Source organism: Osmia lignaria, chromosome 3 (genome assembly GCF_051020975.1).
Source record: "Osmia lignaria lignaria isolate PbOS001 chromosome 3, iyOsmLign1, whole genome shotgun sequence".
NCBI classification, from domain to species: Eukaryota; Metazoa; Arthropoda; class Insecta; order Hymenoptera; family Megachilidae; genus Osmia; species Osmia lignaria.
Window position 1 is genome coordinate 7,500,841 of NC_135034.1, and position 21,271 is coordinate 7,522,111.

General features: G+C 33.8%; 3 protein-coding genes and 1 long non-coding RNA gene across 11 annotated transcripts in view; 3 read left to right on the forward strand and 1 right to left on the reverse strand.

Moving 5' to 3' along the window:
* On the forward strand, positions 1 to 4,403 carry LOC117605322 (fatty-acid amide hydrolase 2). Of its 2 annotated transcripts, none has more exons than XM_034326526.2 (7): positions 1 to 139; positions 1,202 to 1,409; positions 1,485 to 1,688; positions 1,790 to 2,317; positions 2,392 to 2,781; positions 3,332 to 3,514; positions 3,584 to 4,403. In XM_034326526.2, exons 2-7 carry the CDS (start codon positions 1,206 to 1,208, stop codon positions 3,680 to 3,682), a joined length of 1,608 nt encoding a protein of 535 aa, XP_034182417.1. In that variant the 5' UTR covers positions 1 to 139; positions 1,202 to 1,205; the 3' UTR covers positions 3,683 to 4,403. The 2 variants fall into 2 exon arrangements, with proteins under 2 accessions (XP_034182417.1, XP_076544127.1); XM_076688012.1 differs by lacking the exon at positions 1 to 139 and adding an exon at positions 470 to 612.
* On the reverse strand, positions 4,189 to 16,541 carry LOC117605324 (clavesin-2). 4 transcript variants are annotated; one of them, XM_034326532.2, is made up of 6 exons: positions 16,399 to 16,541; positions 8,802 to 8,993; positions 7,995 to 8,199; positions 7,241 to 7,364; positions 6,921 to 7,133; positions 4,189 to 6,553 (listed from the first exon to the last, which is right to left on the reverse strand). In XM_034326532.2, exons 2-6 carry the CDS (start codon positions 8,959 to 8,961, stop codon positions 5,852 to 5,854), a joined length of 1,404 nt encoding a protein of 467 aa, XP_034182423.2. In that variant the 5' UTR covers positions 8,962 to 8,993; positions 16,399 to 16,541; the 3' UTR covers positions 4,189 to 5,851. The 4 variants fall into 4 exon arrangements, with proteins under 4 accessions (XP_034182423.2, XP_034182422.2, XP_034182421.2 ...); XM_034326531.2 differs by lacking the exon at positions 16,399 to 16,541 and adding an exon at positions 14,359 to 14,570; XM_034326530.2 differs by lacking the exon at positions 16,399 to 16,541 and adding an exon at positions 10,135 to 10,340.
* On the forward strand, positions 10,346 to 10,916 carry LOC143305245 (uncharacterized). The gene is made up of 2 exons (XR_013062114.1): positions 10,346 to 10,485; positions 10,863 to 10,916. It is a non-coding gene; the product is annotated as an uncharacterized LOC143305245 (long non-coding RNA).
* Positions 16,477 to 21,271, forward strand: part of LOC117605326 (androgen-induced gene 1 protein) — an 8,357-nt gene continuing 3,562 nt past the window's right edge. Inside the window, exons 1-2 of one of the 4 annotated variants that reach the window (XM_034326538.2) lie at positions 16,477 to 16,613; positions 18,076 to 18,243. In XM_034326538.2, the coding sequence (XP_034182429.1) occupies positions 18,088 to 18,243 (156 nt within the window). In that variant the 5' untranslated portion in view covers positions 16,477 to 16,613; positions 18,076 to 18,087. Of the gene's footprint in view, positions 16,614 to 18,075; positions 18,244 to 18,522; positions 20,048 to 21,271 lie in introns of those variants that run through there. The other 3 variants (XM_034326536.2, XM_034326537.2, XM_034326535.2) reach the window with 3 other exon arrangements.

Sequence of the window (21,271 nt, forward strand, 5' to 3'; positions counted from 1 at the left end):
ATGACACGAGTGCTGCACTCCGACCCGTACAAATTATGTCAAACTCACATGGTGTTGATCTGCGATAGCCTTGATGTATAACTCTAATGGTTACATCATTATTCGTTCGTCAACGTGGTCTTCACATTGATGATTCTACGTTGGTATTTTTTATTCCTTGAAAAATTATTCGGATGCGAGTCGCGTTTACGTCGATTCTCGTCCGACAGCCATTTGTGGTGCGCGTGATTAATCGATACACGGACCGGCATTTGTCATAAGCACGCGGTGAACACTCGGCAAGATAATTCGTAACGCAAGGTCAACTAATTAATCTAACACCGACAGGGTCATATACAGCCACAATACAAATAATGATCCGGGATGATCCAGACGATAGTGATCTAAATCACCTGTTTATCTAACGGCAAAACAAACCTAAACGTTATGCGATCGCAGCTTGTAATACATTTTATTTAAGTACGAATTGGACAAATTAGATCTATGCAATTATAATTCGTTGCAGCCCGTACTGAATTACGCGGTATTATGAGCCGTATCAACACGATGCGGTGACCTCTTTCAACGACCATTAAATGAAATAATGACAGAAACGTTTATGTATAATTTACAGTAAGCCCGTTCATTTTCTTGAGGAATAATAATGCATATCTATAGTAAACGCGCGCTAAACATAGTTTTTAATAGCAATTTTTATTACCTAAGGGTGACGTCTTTTTATGTCCAATGTATATAACGTTACTTTGAAATAATAAAAAATAATCAACCTCTGTCTACTGTCGCTTTGAAGATATTTTTTTAACGCTTTTTTATGTGTTCGTAAAATTAATTTCGAAACGAAGATAAACGCGAAAATAGCGGAATTTTTGAAAATGTGTATTGTAGTCTTTGTGTAAGCAAATAGAAATTGAATCCTGTTATGCTTTCTACAAATGCAAGAATGTAAATCTTATTTACACTTAGAAATGATAATATTGTATAATCTAATATATAAAGTTTGTTGTCCTTTAACTGATTATATTAACAATGAATACTGCTTTGGATTAGTTGATTAATTTATGCTAATGATGAAGTATTTAACCAATCATTACTTGCATGCATGTATTATTCATTTTTATGTATATACTGTATAATTATAACCATATTAATATTTATTGCAACAGTGTGAGAATAATAAAGTGATATGCGTTATCTTTTATAGATAGATGTCATCAAAGAGAAAAGTCCACAAGATGCAATCCAGAGGGCAAATAATGAATGTGATACATCGAATAATTGAACTGATTGCCAGGAAAATATATCTGTTTATGGCATTTTTGAGAGGTCCAGCTGAGACACAACCACCTTTGAAGGATCTAACTCTTTTACATAGTGCAACCACCTTAGCTTTTAAAATTCGAAACAAACAGGTAATCATTTTCCCTTATCTTGAAACATATTTTCTCTAATGAAATTTAATTATTAATGGAAATTTATGTTTATAGTTAACTTCAGAACAAGTACTGCAATCATATATAGATAGGATAACAGAAATTCAACCAGTATTAAATTGTGTAGTTGAAAATCGCTTTGAAGAGGCTCTGAAGGAAGCAAAGAAATGCGATGAATTTTTAAAATCTCTTGATCCTTCGTCTCTTCAAGCATTAGCTACAAAGAAGCCCTTCTTCGGTGTGCCTTTTACAACAAAAGTAAATCTCTTGTATTAAAAATACTAAATATCTATGTTTCAATTAAACTGTTGTATCATAATTACAGTTAATCAATTTAAATATCTTGTTTCCTGTGATAGGACTGTATTGGAATTGCCAATATGAAACAAACAGCTGGTTTAGTTGTTCGTAAAAATACTTTAGCCGAATGCGACGCGGAAGTGATAAGATTAATGAGAGCGGCTGGAGGTATACCCTTGGCAACAACAAACGTTTCAGAATTAGCCATGTGGTGGGAAACTAGTAACTATTTATATGGAACTACGAATAATCCCTACAACACTAGACATATTGTTGGAGGATCTTCTGGGGGTGAAGGTTGCATACAAGCAGCAGCTGGTTCTCCATTTGGAATAGGATCGGATATCGGCGGTTCTATTCGTATGCCATCCTTTTTCAATGGAATTTTCGGGCATAAACCTTCCAAAGGTATAGTTTCTAACAATGGCCAGTATCCGAGTGCCCAAAGCGAAGACCAGGACCGATTGCTCGCTATTGGCCCAATGTGTAGATACGCACAAGACCTGCAACCTATTTTGAAAGTTCTTGCACATAAAAATATAGACATGTTGCGTTTGGATGAAAAAGTAGATATGTCAAAGATTAAGGTACAAATTGATACACTTAAATCCTAATTAGAGAGTGTGGATGTAATGTATAAGAAATATTTATATTGATTTAGTTATATTATATGGAAGATGATGGTGGCCAGTTCCTAGTATCTTCTGTGGATCCTGAGATAAAGGAAGCCATGGGAAAAGTGGTTCATTACTTTGAAAAAGCACATAAAATTAAGGCGACCAAACTTAATATTAGAAAGTTAAAAAAGAGCATCGCTCTTTGGATGGCAAACATGAGTTGTAAAGATGACAAAGATTTCACGTACGAGTTGTCAAATAGAAATGGTCATATAACTCTGTGGTGGGAATTTGTAAAATGGATGCTGTTCGTCAGCAACCATACCTTGATAGCTCTTCTTACTGCTGCTTTTGAGAGATTCGCACTGAAACATGGAAGCGACGAGCACACAAAATTGATCCAAGAAAGTAAAGATCTTTATCGGGAACTTCAGGTACGATACCTGAAACATATTCTAATCTAAGCCAGATCTAATTATACCAATGAATTCTTATCTTCTATAAATGATTAATTAGTACAATAATTATGATTGATAAGTGTCCGTAATATAACTTATCAGGAATGGAATTGGCTCCTATCTTCTTCTACGCCTTACTTTTCAAAATATCGCGCAAGATATACTGATTAGTTCTTACTGTCGAATTACGGAACTGTAATGTTTCTTACTGGATGTGATTTCTTTCTTGAGTCTCTCAAACTGATGAGACAACTAGTCTACTCCTTTCACGGTATCACGTGTTTTTCTAATAAGTAGCAAAAAATTGCCACTTTGCATGACGAATGAATTTTTTTTCCAATAGCCTACATAGTTTTACTTTTTTATAACTTTGTTTTCATCGTGTAGTCGTTACAACAGGACAAAAAGAGTGATTGAACTTCAAGCATGTATCCAGAATCATCCAGATTTTCTCTTTTTTCTCCCTTGTTATATTTCTTACGTGTCTCTGGTCATGACATATTTTATATATATTTCTTTTTAACAGGATATTTTAGGTGAAGACGGTGTGTTCCTATATCCTACTCATCCAACTGCAGCACCATTGCATCACGAACCACTGATTAAGCCATTCAACTTCTCATACACTGGCATTATTAATGTTTTGGGTTTACCTGCCACTGCTTGCCCCTTAGGTCTGAACAAGGAAGGACTTCCTATTGGAATACAGGTACAATTTTTATATTTTACTCTCGCTGTTATTGTCACTTTTAATATTATGTAATTATATCTCCAATAGGTTGTTGGTGGACTGTACCAAGATCACTTAACATTAGCTGTTGCTGAGGAATTGGAACGAGCTTTTGGAGGTTGGGTTCCTCCTCCCATAGTAGCTTGACACATGTGTCTGTTAGACAATAATCAAATGCATGGTACAATGGATAACGTCTCTTTTTATCGTACTCTGCCATCGTTATTTTTCGACAATTAATGTACATTTATATAATTTATACCAGAAAATCATAAGGTAAAGTACAAATTCGTATCCAGAAAGTAGATATCCGTGTTTAAATGTCCTAAATATTTGATGATGTGTATCAAAAAGTATTTAAAAGGAACTTCTATTACACGGCATAGAAACTGATGTCGGTTGGAATAATCGACTATAAAAAAATGTTGGATATTGTCTATAACTTGAAATCGTACGATTGTAATGAGAAAATTTAATAGTTTTCGTAATCATTTATACATAAGTATTCATAAATATGTATTATAAATTGGTGTTGAATGATTCTTTTTATGAAAAGGATCAGGTTCACAAAAGTAGCGACATTTGTACATAAGTAAACTTATTACATTACATTTGACTACCGTTTTTATATACCTCATTATAGATCTCTGTGGTAGGATTTTCTATTTTCATACGAATCGAGAGAAAAAGGAAACGGGAAGAGTGTATGAGATAAAAAGAGAGAAAAAAATTATTATATGATAGCAGGGTGCTTTTGGTAATGTGATAAAGTATTAAAGATTCTATGTTTATAACGTGTATTGATGTTAAAATCGTATACATATATATTTTATGTACTAAAGTAATAAATTTTTATTCCATTATTCTACTATCATTTCTCTTTTTTCAACGTCTGATTTGCGTGTTTATAGTATCAAAATGGATAGTACATAAATTTTAATGGGAACTTAATTTGTAATTTTTAATCTAATTCATTTATACTCTGTTAGTAAATACAAATTTCTATTCATAATTTATGATAGTTTCATTTTTTATCTAAAACAGGATCAAAGAAAAAATATCCTAAATTGTAAATTACTTTTATTAAAAAATATATATTTTTTTTTAAGGGTGAAACTAAAAACAGATTATGTTATGTCGAACCGAAAATTCTAAGTACATAACATGCCTTTTTCAGAGATCCACTATGAGATAAGAGATCTTTAACTCCATGATACGTTTGATATCAATAAATAATTTAATACATATTTACAGTATTAATATGAATCGTGGAAACCCTTTTAAGAAACGTGGATATCGGTATGAATTTCATACATGTAAAAGTAGTTCTTATCCATGTATGTGATATTACGAGTTTCAACAAAAGCTGACTTACATTAATAGATCGTAAATTTAAGTTCACAGTATAAGTACTCGTTGTAAATTATATTTGTCACATGCGATAAGAAAGAGGAACATTAATAATGTTCAAACGACGTTTATTTCATTTCTTTGCTACGAACGGCAGTAGCAACTAGATTTAAATAGTTAAGTAAAAAAAAAAGTTGTTCCAAATGCTATTAGCATAATACTATTGTCAATTTTTATATCACTTTTAAATGTATGATAACAATAGGCAGTGAAGCATTTTATAAAAATAACTCCATTTTTCATGATAATAAAATATTAAAAGGAAATGAGAAATTTATGAGTTTGTTATTTTAAATATTCTACTAGTATCTAATAAAAGTACTGATTCTTGTTAAAATAAGAAGGCTCTTATTTATCAAAAAAAAGGAATAAAAGCCTCATCAACATTTAAATAAATGATAAATGTTTGCCATATCACAATGCATTCCTTATAATCTATAGAATAATAAAAATTTGTTTCGTCTGACCTATTATATTTCACCGACTGTCAAAACTAACAACACTAGATTAAATTTACCTTTAAATTCAATGTTAATAGTTCTTGCAGTCTGTGTAAGTCGCTCGCAATCAAATCAGGGTTCCACGAGGAAAATGATGTAATAAAAGCAGAAATTCTCAAAATCTTAATTTTGACAAAATTAATATTAAAAATAATTTTAAAAAATATAACTTTTAATTATTAAATATCATAAAATTTAGTATATAATTGAAAAGTATGAATAACAAAGTAAATATTAATTCAAATTTTCTCGTGTAAACGTTTTTATACACAAGTGGTGGTCCACCACAGACCTATATGGATGTATAATCGGAACCCGGGATATTACCATTTTTCTAGGGAAAGCCTAATTTGATTGCAAGTGTACTCAATTTTGTTAACCTAAGTATAGTTCTCAAACATTAACATTACGTTATGAGATTTGTTTCTTCCGAAGGAATTTCGTTCTTACCTGAGTCAATGAGTGAATTTTCGGATTTGTTGTCCAATGAATTATCCTTACTATCGTCGCTGCTTGGTCTATTTGAGACCTCAAACTCGTGGGAATTTTTTTCTGACTGGAATCCTAATAAATTGTCCTCTGATTCTTTGTATCCTTCTTTGTTGTCATTATAATAATCAGAATTGCTATTATTTAATGTTTTGTTCTTAATTCTACAATAAGAATCCTCGTCATCCTTTATCGTTTCACTATCTCTTCTCCTTTCCTCGTGTCCATTAGAACGATTAATTAAATTTAACTCTACATTTGTTCCTCCATTCTTTTTAGTGGATTGATTTCTCGTAGAATTACCGAAGGGATTGAAAAATCGTCTTCCATTCTCTCTACTCACGCCGTTGCTTGGCTTCATCAAATCAGCCTCGTTTGTTTTGTAATCGTCTGTACTTCTTGACTCATATCTGTTATCACAAGACTCCTCTGCGCTCTCAGCAAGTTCCTTTTCCTTTTTCATCGCCGCAATCTCAGCTTCCTTCATCGCCGAGTGAATAACTGGTTCGGCCCATAATCCTGGATTAAAGGCTGGTCCTGTACCACCTAATTCCGCTGGCAAGATGTCAGTGGGCAGGTGTTCGTGTAGGGTACTCAGATTGTTCCCATGTAAATAGATCTGGAAGATACAAATCTTAATGTAGAATACTTCTAACGAGGTTAAATCATGCTTGTGTAAATCCACTAGTCTTGTTTCGTGTGTAAACACCACAATGTGTAGCGTTCGCGCAGTGTTACCTCTAATTATCACCCGGTCAATATTTAAATCTCTGGGTCCAGAGATGCAAAAGCATTTAAACTTTAGTATTTTTAAATAATCATATTATTATTTGCTAATGAATTATGTAAGGAAAATTGTTTTTAGTAATAAATATATAATCACATTATTGTAAGCGTATAACTGCGACATTACTGGGTTCGGTCTATAGAGGGTTAATGGAAATGCAATAAATAAAAAAAATAATTTTTCAGACGGTACTCCACACCTTATTCCGTGTCTTTTCATCCAAGAAAGGTTTTACGAGGGCCAATGTCGCTTGGACATAAAGCGGTGCCGACAGGAAGTGTACAGCTTTGAATCTGGCCGGAAATCGTCCGCGAAGAGCAGCTATTAGGTTTCGCAGTGCCGCAGCACCCAAGGCACCGCCTTGTCGTAAAGAAAATCCGCCCCAATCCACTACCGCTACAAAACCGGATTGCTAGAAAAAGATTGGAATACCAAGAATTAGTGTCACGAGGAAAATTTTGTATTTGAAATAATTTTATATTATACATTCAAAGTATTGCTAAGTATACATATATATACCTGATTTCTTGGGTCCTGAATTAGAATTTCAAGAACCAAAAAGATAGCTCGCTGAACCGATAAAGCCGGTACTGAGATTGGATCCCACTGCGACGCTAAGAAAACGAGGACGCATCTGCCTTTTCTGAAAAATAATTGGCTGTAGTTCCGAATGTCCTCGGTCGCGGATCGACATGAAATTTGGAGGGTTGGTTGGGAGCAGGTAAACGATCCCAAATATAAAGTGGTATCTTCGGCTTCCTATTGATTTCCAAGATATTAATTAAAAACTTTCGGTACAATACATAGACTTTTGCCTATACAGACGTAATTGACACAGCCATATTCGCTGTAGCACCCGTATATCGTCAAGTGTCGAGCCGTTGGCACCATAGCGATATTGGCTTCCGTTTCTATAGGGTGTCCCATGTAAAATCCAATTTTTTGTAACTTTTTCCTTTCCTTGTCGTATTATGACCAAGCTAACCGACCAACCAACAGAACAAAAATTGTTAGGTTAGGTTAGGCTAAATAAATTTCCTGCGGCCGACAACGCTGCAACAGTCGTCGTATCTCGAAAGTTTTTAATTAATATCTCGGAAACTTATTAGTTCCTATTGGAAGCCGAAGATACCATTTTATATTTGGGGTCCCCTCCCCCTCAAACATTCATCTTGATTATCGACCGGGGACATTTGGAACTTTATCCAAATAATTTCAAACATTAACTTATCCTGAAAGGAAAGAATATAATTAAAATTGAAGATGTTGTTACTTGTCGCGTGCAGGAAGGACACCCGGTATACCCGCTCGCAGCGCCCGTTGCAAGGCTGGATCTCTGGCTGTTAGATTGCCAAAGATATCCTGTCGATGTGCTACTTGCGCCTGATAAGCGGCTATTAGGGCAGCAGCTTGTTCGGTGCGATACTTCCGGGCCAACAGGAAACGTGTAATGTATTCATCCGTACAGTGCTTCAAGTCTAGGAGTAAAGGGAGACGGGTAATTGTAATGCCTCGCGTGAAAAAATAGCTGACAGGAAGCCGTTCGAACGCGAACATTATGCCGGAAATTCGAGGATCGATGCATAGACAACGAATCAGACGGCGCGATAGTCTAATTTGCTTGCATGGAACGAGGCACAGGGCTTTGCTATTGCTAACGGAAATTGCCCTGTGCTACTTAGGCTTCTTTTAGTCAAGGAAAAATGTAAAGGAAGAAGTGTGCTATCATATGCCCCCCATATCTTTTAAGTACTAGGACAGGTTTTGGGTTAGGTTCTCCAAAGGCAACCATTAATCTGTTTTGGAAAGACACAAAAAATAATGGGTCTTCCCTAAGGAAAGACTAGCGCTCTTAATAATGCATTTACCTGAGTGCTTTGTTGTATCAAGAAAATACAATTCCAAGCTCTACCAGGTTATGAACTCTCAAATCCATATACATACAAAGAAACTAATCTTATTTGCGAAAGAATTTTATACTGTTGTCGTTCTAATTTTAACCGGTAACTTAACCAAATGCTTTCGGTGGAACGTGTTCAAAAGCGAGGGTAGATATCGCACGTTATGCACCCTTTCTTACCTACATCCGGCATTTCACGCAATATCGCTCTGACGGTTTTAATGGCCAGTTTCTTGTCCCGTTTATCAAACTTGGCCTCCGCCTCGTAAATACTCCGTGCCAAAGCGCTGTTCACGTGACCTCTTGTGGGGTCCCACATGTATTCACAGTACTCGGCCATTTTGCGAGCCCTTTCCCTGATTCACCGCGGAACTGAAATAATTAATTATAACATTTAATAAAATATAAATATATAATAATAGATCCTTTTTTTCAAACCTAATGTACATTTTTTTAGATACAACTCATAGATTACGTTGATGTACACATTTGTTAAGGTAGGTCAATCAAAACAGGCACTCCCATTAAGTAAATGGCACCTTATGCAATCAAAATTTATCTGTTAACATATTCCTTTTTTTTGTTAGAAAAGAATTATCACTCGCTATAAAAAAAAGCTTGAATATTTATTTAAAAAGCAGTCCATACTGTCAGCATTGAACGATAAAGCGATAGGGGTTCTAAAAATCCTACTTTTACAAATTCTTCTTTTTCATAATTTTTTCTTCTACTTTTTTATAACTTAGATTCCTTTGTTCATACTTTTACAATATTATCGTTATGTGTATTGAGATCGACAGATGAAACGTATTATTAATTAGTAAGACATCAAACAAGGCACTGTTGTACCGTGAGTGAGTCATTTCTAAGTGAAACGGTAGACCCTTAACCGGTTCGCGTAACTGTTCGTTGAGACTTTTCTTTTGATTTCACAATCTCTGTAAAATCATTTACAAATGACTGATCGTTCCACGTGTGTTTCCTGAAATACAAAAGAGCTAACGATCCTGAATCCACAGCTTTGAAATATAACCTGTTTGTTCATTAAACCATCACCACATTCGTTTCAGTGTATTAGAGTCTAGACTGAACATATGTCAGTGAGAGCCCTGTTCATGACACTTTTCAATAAATTCATTCGCTTATATTACGCGCACTATAATTTGTTGTTTCTTTATCTTTTTATTTTGAGATCGTTTCCCGTAAGCCATTAAAAATCATCAGGAATATAATTGCTTTAAAATTACAGTATCCGGAACTACGAAGTAAGCTATAATTGTACACAAAAATACAATATAATAAAACACTGTCAGATTAAAATAAAAATGTTGTTGAAATTATTTCTGGTATTTAAATTTATTTCGAATAAATCTACATTTATAAAATAGAAAAAAACGACAAAGCTAACTGTCTCTAATAATACAAACTACGATTCTCGGGATCTAACATCGTGAATTATTGTTTCTAACATTGAACTTACACAGAGTATTTTTAATAATTATAAGAAACACACCTTTTTTCCAACTGTTGTTAGATGATATTTTTAAATAAGTAAAAAAAAGAAACTGTTTCGATTCACAGAGCAATCAAAATACACGGCACAATTGTTTTATTCACCACCATTAAATGTATCCAGTTAAAATCTGTAAGTGAAGAAGACAAAGGACTTCGTATATCGAAGGAAACCTCGTTGCTCGAACAGTCACGAGCAAACGGCGCGCAATGAAGTCGCCTGTTGCGATTCGCTCGAAAGTGTTAGAGCATTGGGAAATAAAGGAGTGAGGGAGACTCAAGGAGAGACGATTGTGCACTTGGTTGAAGAAAGAAAAGGCATTGCCCCGGGTAAAACGATAGATTCAAGACGGTTCGTGTTGGTTAAAATACACGGCAAAAGTACTAACCCATTAATACCTAAAAAATCATAATACATAATTTTAAAGATAATATTTTCTATTATAAATAAAGATACATGCAAATAGTTAATGCGTTTGCTGTCATTCAACCATAATCTCATACTATCAACTCCATTCGTTTGAATTATTCATAACGTAAATTTATTATTGTACTCAATTACGAATATTCTAAAGAATCTAAACAACACTGAAATGGTAGTATCTTCTGAATCATGGTTGCTGGTGTGTTGAAATTTAACTCAAGTGAAAGTGAAGGAATCATTATTATGTTTCAACAATAATTCCAACTGTAATTTGCTTAAAATTCTCTGGTTTGTTAAATCGTTAGATGGTAAAGAAATAGAGCACCCATGGCTTGAAAAAAAAAAATCAGAAAGAGACGGGACCAAGTCTACTGCGTTGGTCGCGAGGAAGGAAGATATCGACAGAAAGAGAAAAAGAATAACCTGTGCTGAAATTAAACCAGAGGAGGAAGAAAGGATAGTGAAAGACCGAGATGGAAAGGTAGAAGTCGTGTGCAAAGGTGAGACGGGATACCGACGCAGAGAGAACATTTGGTCAAGACGGTGAGAAGGAGAAAGATGGACAAAAAGACGGACGAAGCCGGTTACCGGTACGGCTGACTCACCAATCGTTCTTGTTGCGCTATCGCGTAAACTGTCAGGTAAATTCAAAAAATGCGACCATCCGTAGTAAAATACACAGATAAAAAATCTTATCAGGTGCATCAAATCTAATTACATAAATTACACGTTAAAGAGAAAAATACTCGAATAGGTGCAATCATTTTGCTTACTTTTACTCACAGTACTAGACGTATCATTTCCAAGGTTTCGTAATTCCTTTTTACCGACTGAAACATGCCCCTGCACTTTGATATCTGCCCCAGAAATTTGAATAATACCGTTTAATGTTAACGTAAGAAAAATGATTTGAGAAGTAATTTCCATTGAAGTTTGGTTAATTATATTTGATTTAAGGGATCTCTGGTCGAGATTTCTAAAGGGAATTAATCGAACAGACGCCTCGCATCCGGTTTTTTCGTTAGACGGTCAAACGTAATACCCCGGAAACGATGAACTCAATTGCTTTTTCTTTTTGCACCTTTTCAAAAATTACCATCGTCCGATCGCACTATCGTTAGCCTAGAAATGTAATGTAGTGTATCATAACCAGAGCTTATAATGAAATCACGCAATTTGTACTGCATTGAAATGCTAAGAAAGGTATAGTCGTGAAATTGGCACTTGTGATTCACGTTCGGTGAATAATTTTGTCGTCTAGGGAGATTATTTAAAAATCCTACGTTATGTTATTTCTGGAAACTGGTTTTATACACGTGTCTCTGCAGAAAAAGATGAATATTAAGATCATTATGAAACATTGGTTTTTAAATGGATAAAAAAGAATATAGGATTACGAAAACCTCGAAAATAAACGAAATTCTGCTGATTTTGCAACGATCGTGATGACTCATGGGTTCGAAAGTGCATGATTGTAAAAGAGGTGGTTAAAACTTTCGCAACAATTAACGATCGATGATTTTCGCGTGCATTCCAGCCTACGATCAATATTTCGAATGAAATTGACGATAATGAGTATTCGAGGTACATACATACACTCGCGATCAAATCAGACTTCCCTAGAAAAAATAGTGATATTCCGGATTCCCAACTTTCCCCTTTGGCATCCCTAGGCATAGGACTATGGCGGACCACCACTTGCGTATAAATATCTACGCGCGAAAATTTGAATTAATGTTTGAATCTGTATTCGTATGTTTTATTAATATACTAAATTTTATAATATGTAACAATTAGGGACTTCCGGTTTGGATGCGTAAGCGTGTGCATATGAATTTGGGCGAAAGTTAGGTCACCTTGAAACTTCTGAAAAATCGAATCTTTTGTTTTCGGTTTAAAACTGTTTTTATTCTATAACGCCATTTTCCCTGTGAAAGTCTGATTTGATCTCGAGTGTACATAATTTCGAAACAAACTGTTGAATGATTTTAATGCTACTGTATACATATATATCCGATAAAGGAATAAGATCTTGTTTTATGGCACGAAACCATTCAATTCTTCCATCGATCGATTTTGCCAAGGACGAGGGTCAGCGATATCACCGTTTAGATTAAGTATTGTACATATTCCACAGTTGTTATACCGTCAAAATTATGCGATGACATTGTATTTTAAGCAACTTTTGTTTGTAATTAAATATCAAAACGGATATGAATATGCAACTGTTGTACAAATGTTTACGAAATAACAGAAAAAAATGTTCTTATGTAACAAAAGATGAGGAATTTAAGTGTATTAATAAATTTTCAACCACCAACGACATATTTTGTTACAATAACAATAGAGTCTAATGGCACTTCTAATGTATCGCCGCCATGTTCAATTAAGTTCAATAAAACGATTAACTCACGTTTGAAGTTTAGGATCACTTAACTACGAATGGCAATTTATATCAGATTCTATTATTCTCCAACTTGACGATCAATAGTGGTGTATTATTTAAATTAAATTTAAATCCTATTTGATCGCTTATTAATTGACCGATGAATGTAAACGGATATTGCATAAAAGATTTTTGGCGCAGTGTCAGAAAGCTGATCACATTAAATTTCAAATCGTTCAACTGACAGCGATAACCTTATAATTCAATCGACGGTTGCGAAAATTGATATAATGTTTTTGGTAAATGATCGTGAAGTTTTGAAACCGTGATACTGATTTTTTTTCTGTGGTGCATCGTGTGCTTGTGTACACTCGAAGGACGGAAACCGATCTGTTCGAGTAACGCCGCCATATGTTACGCAATATAACGGTAGATACATGTATACGGTGAAGAGAAGACAGAAGTTACCGGTTTCTTTTGGCGTTGTTAAATGTGGTTGCAACCTATTTTCCAGGCGGTTCTGATGCCTTAACAGGCCTTTGCCACTTTCAATTGGAAATATTGTTCTAGTCTGACAAACGTATTATAAACAATAATACTGTGTGTATATACGAAGCAGAATAGCGGTAATTACTAGAATTGTAATGTACAATAAAAACAGTAATAAAATATCTTGCCTGTATTAAATGACTTCACGTTCCGTCAGCTGTTCAAAGAAATATAAAATCGTCACGAATTAAGTTGTGAAACAAAAAGGAAAGTACATAAATTATAATTACGTTAGTCTTCCTTTTAGGGAGGAATGATAATGGCATAAACAAAGGCGTAAACAAGGCTTAATTGTTACGCTTGGTGTACTTGGATCTTTTAATTGGGAAAAACCTTATATTTATTTTGCAAGTCATGATGTACACCTCGGAGCAACGTAGACATTTCATGGTGAGGGTATAGGTAGAGGAAACAATCCCTCACCATGAAAGAATCTAGGGGGCGTCTAGGGAAATCCCATAGGGAGAGCCTAATCTACAACCTGCTATCCTCGTATGTACATACATACATAAAGCATGGATAAATAATGCGAGTTTAGGATTCTTCTTCTTCTACGCTTTTTTTTTAAACTAAGAGAAGCCTACATTGCACCTGTGTGTACTTTGACGACCGGTGTCACGTGTTCGTAACTTTATGTAACTATAAGATTCCAAATATAATTCTTTCAGTAATTCCTTTTTCGATATGAAAAGAAACTTAAGATCATAGGATTTATTAATTACGTATTATATTCAACAACATTTTTTCCAAACGATACGTATGAAATTCTAACTTGAAAAATAATTAGATATATCGATAGATCGTGACAGTGACACTAAACTTTTTGCTCTTGAATGTGTCACGCCATAAATGCAGTGTATAGTTACCTGTTTATGCTACGTCAACGGTATAGTTTCGTATCGAATAACATTAACCACAAATGACACGTCAAACTTAACCACTGTACCGTGCAAATGAGAAAAATGCTTACTGTTCAGACGGGAATACGCAAACAAAATATTTTTCAAACCTAGAAAACAGAACGCATTGAACAAAACACGAGGTAAATGCTTCGCGTTCGGCGCGAAACTGTCTATTCGAAAACTGACAGTTAATCGATTCGATTACGAGCCCCCTATGAATCGCGCGACTACCAACAGGAACTTATTTCGTTGTAATGTTTTATCGATGTAACAAATTTTAATTGAATAAATAGAATATATTAAATTCAATGGGTGATGTTGTTAATTTAAAATTAATATTGAGACAGTTGATACAATCTTGTTCCTTTTTTCTTTTACAGTGCATGATAACTAACGCGACGGAAAAGGTAGTTATATTAACTGTAACTAGAGGTCGCTACTAGTAACATGCGCGAAACATGAAATACTAGATCTGACATTTTTATTAGCGACACAAATATAGCGCAGTAAAATAGCATTATTAACATAGTATGTATTTGTACATACAAAGTACCTATATAATTAATTATATCATTTCTTGGTTGCATTCAATTTGAACGGTATAAAGTTCAACTAATGAATTGACCGTTTACAAATTTTACATACCATCAAATTTGACTTTACAAAGTTGTGATCACCATAAATTCTACGTATCATATATCCGGTTTTTAACGTCAATAAATTCATTTAAAACGATGAATTTACATTTTTATTATCTGTAAAGATAGATAACAGGTTTCATTTAGAAAATGTAAATAAAAAATGGAAGAAAACATTACTTCGACAATCAAAACCTAAAAAACGAAATGTTGTTTAAAATGTTCCGTGTAAACAACTCTTAGGCAACAATTCGAATTCGAATATCTAAATTGGCATTCATCTTTCATGACTGCGTCGACTAACGCACGACGTACAACGCTCGAGGCTCGAGGTCAATCGGTCAATCGTCAACCGTCTCGTCTGACATTGACAAAGAAAAAGACAAAGATTCCATATAACACGGTACTAATTCATTCGATTTGTATTATTTCTGAGTTTCTTATAGCGCGGTTTCTGAATAACGCGGCAGTGGTTTCCATATAACGCGGTATATGTAAATTAATCTGATTTGTTTTATTACTATGTTCCTCATGACGCGGTTTCCATAGAACTCTTTCCATAGAATTAATTCTTATAACACGATTTCCATCTAACACGTTACGAATTAATCGCGTTATAGGAGACTTGACTGTAATAAATTGGTTTTTTATTTCGTAGACATTAACGTCACAACCATTAGCCACTGCAATTGGTCTAGACATAATAAACACCAGCGATATCTTACCGACCTCACCAAACAACTTTTTCTGTGCATCTTCGATATCATATACGTATGTATGTATATGTATGTACATATGTCTTCGCTATGATAGAATTGATTAGAACACGGCTCTCAAGTGGCAGTCGGCATCGCCTTTGACTTGCATAGCGAAAGCGACACCCTGTAGACAGAGCAGTAGGTTTTTGCGAATCCCTCAGAAACTAAACCCGAACAACAGGTATATGTACAGCAAAAAGTTAGAATTATCATCCTGGCAATATATTCAAAATGATTATCATTTTATGTAGCGCCTTATTAAGAAAACCGGATGAACGCGTGTAGAAATTATTCAAGATTTAATGTTCGATTTTTACAAATCGTTTATTCGTTTATGTCTCCTTAATGACGGCTCCTTTATTAACGACAATCACCGTGTGATTCAAAAGAGTTTCGAATCGAGCGCGATACTGTTCAGTTGCAACCGGTGCTTGCTCGAGTGATCGAGTAGCTCATTCTTTTCCTCGGTACCGTCTGTCTTTAGTCGCTGAAATTTGTTCACCAAAGCAGAATTGCGGCCGAATTAAAAATATATATATACCGATAACAAAGTCCCTACCTACTTCTGAATATGTACACCCGACGAATCAGAGTACGAGACTGGGTACCTTTGACACATTCATCGTTGCTGTGACGAGTCGTGGGGTACGATCAGCTATCAGTTCGTGGCCGGCTTTCCATTAAAATTGTTCTGCATCGTGGATCAACGAGGTTTGCCATCTGCCCGTGGCCCGTTTACACGCTCTCCCGTTTGCCACTGGGTGCATGCACCTCGATCGAAAGGTTCGCGAAACAGGTCTTGCATCGCCGACGCCTCCGCCAGGTAGGTCGCTAAAAAATGTTTGTTAGAATGAATATTGTGCCCGAACGGGACATGAGAAAAATTCAAGAAATAAACGCATCCACTACCAATATGCTTACCAATGGCTGAAACTACAATTTAAATAAATTGCGCAAAAATCAAATGAGAAAAATTGCGATTTGTTTCATTTTAACACGTTAAATGTCTTGGGATCATCAGTGACCGGTGTCATAAATTTAGTATGATCGAATGGTTGAATAAAGAATAGTGAAAGACTCTAATCGTAAATTTTGATTAGTATGTTAACTTTGTAAGATTGTTAACGAAGAGTAAGATAGTATTCTGAATAATTATAGTGATAGCGTGCCCTACTACAGCGTTCATTTTACTGCATTCTGATAGACGATATTAGCTTTGAATTTAATTCCACTAATAATTAAGAGAAGATACTAAAGATAGACCATAAAACACTGTTTAGAAATTGTTGACTAGTTTGCTCTTTTATATGCCATTTTAACAAAGTAAAAAGAACTAAATAGCAAAAAATAGTTCTTTAAAAAATTCATGAATATTACAATAATTTAACTGAAGCTTGTAGATTACGCATTGTAGACTACTTTTTTCCTTCAATAGTGAATCTTTTTCAAACCAGAATTGAATTAAATTTTCCACGTAAACAAAGAAAATAATGACTGCAATTAATGATCATTAGTAATAATCAAGTTTTTTCTGGCATTCCTCTACTCGTGTCCGCATAATCTACTTCATGTGAAACGCATGTGTTATATGTATGTGTGCATGAGTGTAAAATTATATAGATATATGCAGGGATAAAGTGTGTATAATACATTACCAAGAGGATTTCCGTTTGTCTATCACCGTTCACGGATGATATAATTATTGTTGTTCACCTTGACGTCATTTAACATCCTTACACGTATCTTACTGATAGCAATCCGTAAGAATAATTCATTAAGGATATTGTGACTGACGAAAATTTGCATTTTCTTTTAACAAACGTAATAACAATATTATTCTTTGCTTGTGACAAATCATCAAGTATTCTGTTTTTAAACCCTGGTCGTACCTAAATAGATCAATACTCGTGATAAAAAAAAGAAGATTAATAACAATTTCTTATTTTTGCGATTGACAAAGTAATGTATCGCAAAACGTGTAAACGGTCGATGTAGTTGTATTGATTCTTCAACGAGGAAAAAACGGAGTACTTTGATATAAAACTATCTTTTTACATTTTTTGGTAAAAATGATAAACAACCATTTGTTAATGCGATAAAGCAACAATAAAAATAACATTATACGTAAATGTCATACAGAGACACGTGTCAAGGAATGTCACTTATTATTTAATAACCTAACCTATAACGTCAGAAATAGTAGAATACTAAAGAATCGTAACAATAAAGAAGAAAAGAGTCATATTCTTTTTTTTTTTTTTTAATACATTATTCTGTGTGTGTAGTGTTTCGTCAAAATGGCATGGACCATAAATCAGTTGTTCCACGCGAAGGCGTTTTTGGTTTCTGTATACACGGTATATAAAGCGTATTTGTTGGACATTCCTGTAGTAACGAACCAGTACAAAAATTTCGACGCAGGACAGTGGAGATATTTAACATTCTGGAATCTTGTAAGTACTCCTAATACATTTTCTTTATTAACAAACCTATTTTGCTTTTGCTTCAAATTATTGTTTGATTATAACTTAATATTCAGGGCGGAGTTTTTTAAATAAATAATTGATAAATAGAGTTGAAATATAAAAGCAATTACTAAACGACCTCTGTATTACATAAAATATAAAATTTAATAATAATAGTAGTATTAGAGCTGTCAATGTTTCAAATAATTTTTTTTACCTGTTATTTTAAATTCTTATTTGAATAGAAATGTAAAGGATTCAATTATAAAATGCATTTATATGTTAGGCATAAGTAAGTACCTACTTACTGTGCTTCATTAAATATTTAAAAACGATCACTATGTATGCTATACATGTATGTATCACAAAAACGTCAATAGATGGCACTTTGTTTTTGCTTAATCAGTGTAATTAAAGCTTCACCACACAATTCCATCTCTCTATATATGTAACTCGTATACATATTTGTTCATTCACTGATTACTACGCGTGTTACGTAACACATTTTTACGTTTGCATAACACCTTCTCGTAGTACTTATTGTTTTCAAAATAATGTCGCTTTAATTGAAACAGAGTTACAACGTTTATTGAAAGTTCATTAGTCACAGTGTCAAAATTATATGAATTAGTAAAAACTTTTTTTTTTAATCGCTTTTCTAATTTATTTATGAGCTTCAAGAGAAAAATGTATTATCGAATTTTATATATCAACATCGCATAAAATTAGTCCATTGAACAGTGGATAGTGCAGATATTTAAAGAGTCGAGCAGTAAAGTATTTGATCGTAACTTTTTTTTAAACTTACTGGTACAAGTTTGTAAGTGTTGTATAATAGTAGAAAGCAAAACACGTAATACATTACAGCAGTTTTTACTCTTAAGACTTCGCTCAACTCCTCGTTAAGTTTCAATTAGAAAGCGCGTGCAAAGTTGAAACAAGTTTTCTACATTTGTGCCTAGTGACGATACAAGTGTGCTGCACCGTCGAACTTTTATAAACTTGTAATTCGAGTTTGTGTTTATCAAAACAACATTTACTTTGAATGGTGTTAATCAAGAAAAATATCAATGCATTTTGAAGAGAAAAAACGAAAGTAAGAAACAAAACCAAAGATCAGCTTCTATCCACAAAAATACATGCGCAGCTCATCTGCGCAGGAAGATAGTCGTCTGCTGCATTTTTTGTCTCTCTCTCTTCACGATTCCTCTCTATTTTGTACACGCCCATGTTCGTTTAAAAATATTCTATTTTCACGCTGCATTACACACTTTTTGTCTATGTACTCATCGGCGAAGTCAATGAACGTTGTAGTTTAAAAATACTGAGAGATGAAAATTAGGAACGCAGTGTATGTACCACTTGCCAGATACAAGTTAGCCAATATGATAACTCTGTTGGTAACAAAACAACGTGGTAGTGTGTCGCATACAATTGAACACACATTATCACGCATATTTCTCTTAACTTCCACGTACATGATTCCTTCTTCATTTTTCTTCTCTTTTTTTTCCACTTCTTTGTCTTCTTTCACGCACTTGCGCGAATCTTGATTTCTGCATTGAGTTTATGAGTCTCATACACATGGCGAACTACTTCTCTCTTTCTCCTGGTATATTTTCGCCTATCCGTCAGTAAGTCGCGGACCGTCGATGCGATCGATACTATTTGTGTGGACTTTGTATATGTGATTGAAAAAAATTAAGTGTTTTTCAGTGAGATCAAACAGATTCTACTCACAAACAAAAAATCATTTGTGACACCAAAAAAAATAAATAAGATAATTTGATCCGTCAGTATTATTGATACATTATAAAATTACAATTTTATTTAGTCATGACATTTTTTCATTTTTTATTACAATGAAATGGATGTAATTAAAACGGATCCCCCTATTTTCTAGAATTGCAAATTAAAATAGCCAGCGCTTAATTAATTTAATTGTCGTGGTTTTGTTGTTGTATTATATAGACTAAATTACTTCTTGTTAACAACAATTATTTTATCAGTATTCGCTTTTTACTGTTTAAAGATTGGTACAATTCGTAGACTTTAAACTTGCCTTGAATGTTCTGATTTTATTATTTATGATTAAATGAACAAGGCGAAAATTTGTGCAACATGAAAAAATTATATCGAGTGGGTATTGTACCGATTGGGATCGTTACCTTTACCGTTGCTGCTTTGGAGCCGTTAATAATTTGGAAATAATGTTAAAATTTAATAACGTATAAAACTGGTTGTTTTACATTTCGTTTAAAAGTAATAGATGATAGAAATGAATACTTACAATTATTTTGTACCTGCAATCTTTTTTCTTAAAATTTTTATCACTAAGTAGATTAGTTAAAGCACATGATTACAATTCAGTCGTTTAAAAAACGAATTATCATTCTACATTTTTCTTACCATTTTTATTCACATCTTTTTTTTAAGTTAAATTTTATTCGAACGAAATACGATAAAAATTATCTAAAGATAATGCATGAGCAAATAAACAAATTTTCTTGAAAGATTAAGCCTTTTGATAGTATCTGATTTTCTACTAGTCACAAAGTTCAACAGTCACCGCACATTCTTATACTATTATGTTGCGTACAGTTTACGTAATTCGAGAGTACATTTTCTTACGTAATTTGTAATACAATGTAATAGCTAATAATGCTATTGGTTTAGTATTTTGTTACCTGATACTTTGCGACACATAATATAATATGAAATATAATATATTATAATATAAATAAATATAAATAATGATAATAGTGGTGAATATCGATTGATATATTTATCAATGTGTAAATAAATAAAATAGAAACGCATAGTAATAATCGTGCTCAACATATGACAAGTTGTGCTTTACTAATAACCCAACTAGAGAATTTATTGAGATGCTACTATGGCGTCGAGGAAAACTTTCTTCTGTCACGATAAAAATGGGGGATCCAAAAATTCCGTCCGAAATGCGTTTCACATTTCTCGAGTTACCAAGCGAGTCGGTTCGTGTATTTTTCTTCTT

What these genes read in the sequence shown, in the direction of transcription:
- LOC117605322 (XM_034326526.2), top strand. Translation starts at nt 1,206, where the DNA reads ATGTCATCAAAGAGAAAAGTCCACAAGATGCAATCCAGAGGGCAAATA. An exon ending in TTAAAATTCGAAACAAACAG is followed by an intron (nt 1,410 to 1,484) that starts GTAATCATTTTC and finishes TTATGTTTATAG; the next exon opens with TTAACTTCAGAACAAGTACT. An exon ending in TAGATATGTCAAAGATTAAG is followed by an intron (nt 2,318 to 2,391) that starts GTACAAATTGAT and finishes ATATTGATTTAG; the next exon opens with TTATATTATATGGAAGATGA.
- LOC117605324 (XM_034326532.2), bottom strand. Translation starts at nt 8,961, where the DNA reads ATGGCCGAGTACTGTGAATACATGTGGGACCCCACAAGAGGTCACGTG. An exon ending in TTCAGGACCCAAGAAATCAG is followed by an intron (nt 7,134 to 7,240) that starts GTATATATATGT and finishes ATCTTTTTCTAG; the next exon opens with CAATCCGGTTTTGTAGCGGT. An exon ending in ATGAAAAGACACGGAATAAG is followed by an intron (nt 6,554 to 6,920) that starts GTGTGGAGTACC and finishes TGTATCTTCCAG; the next exon opens with ATCTATTTACATGGGAACAA.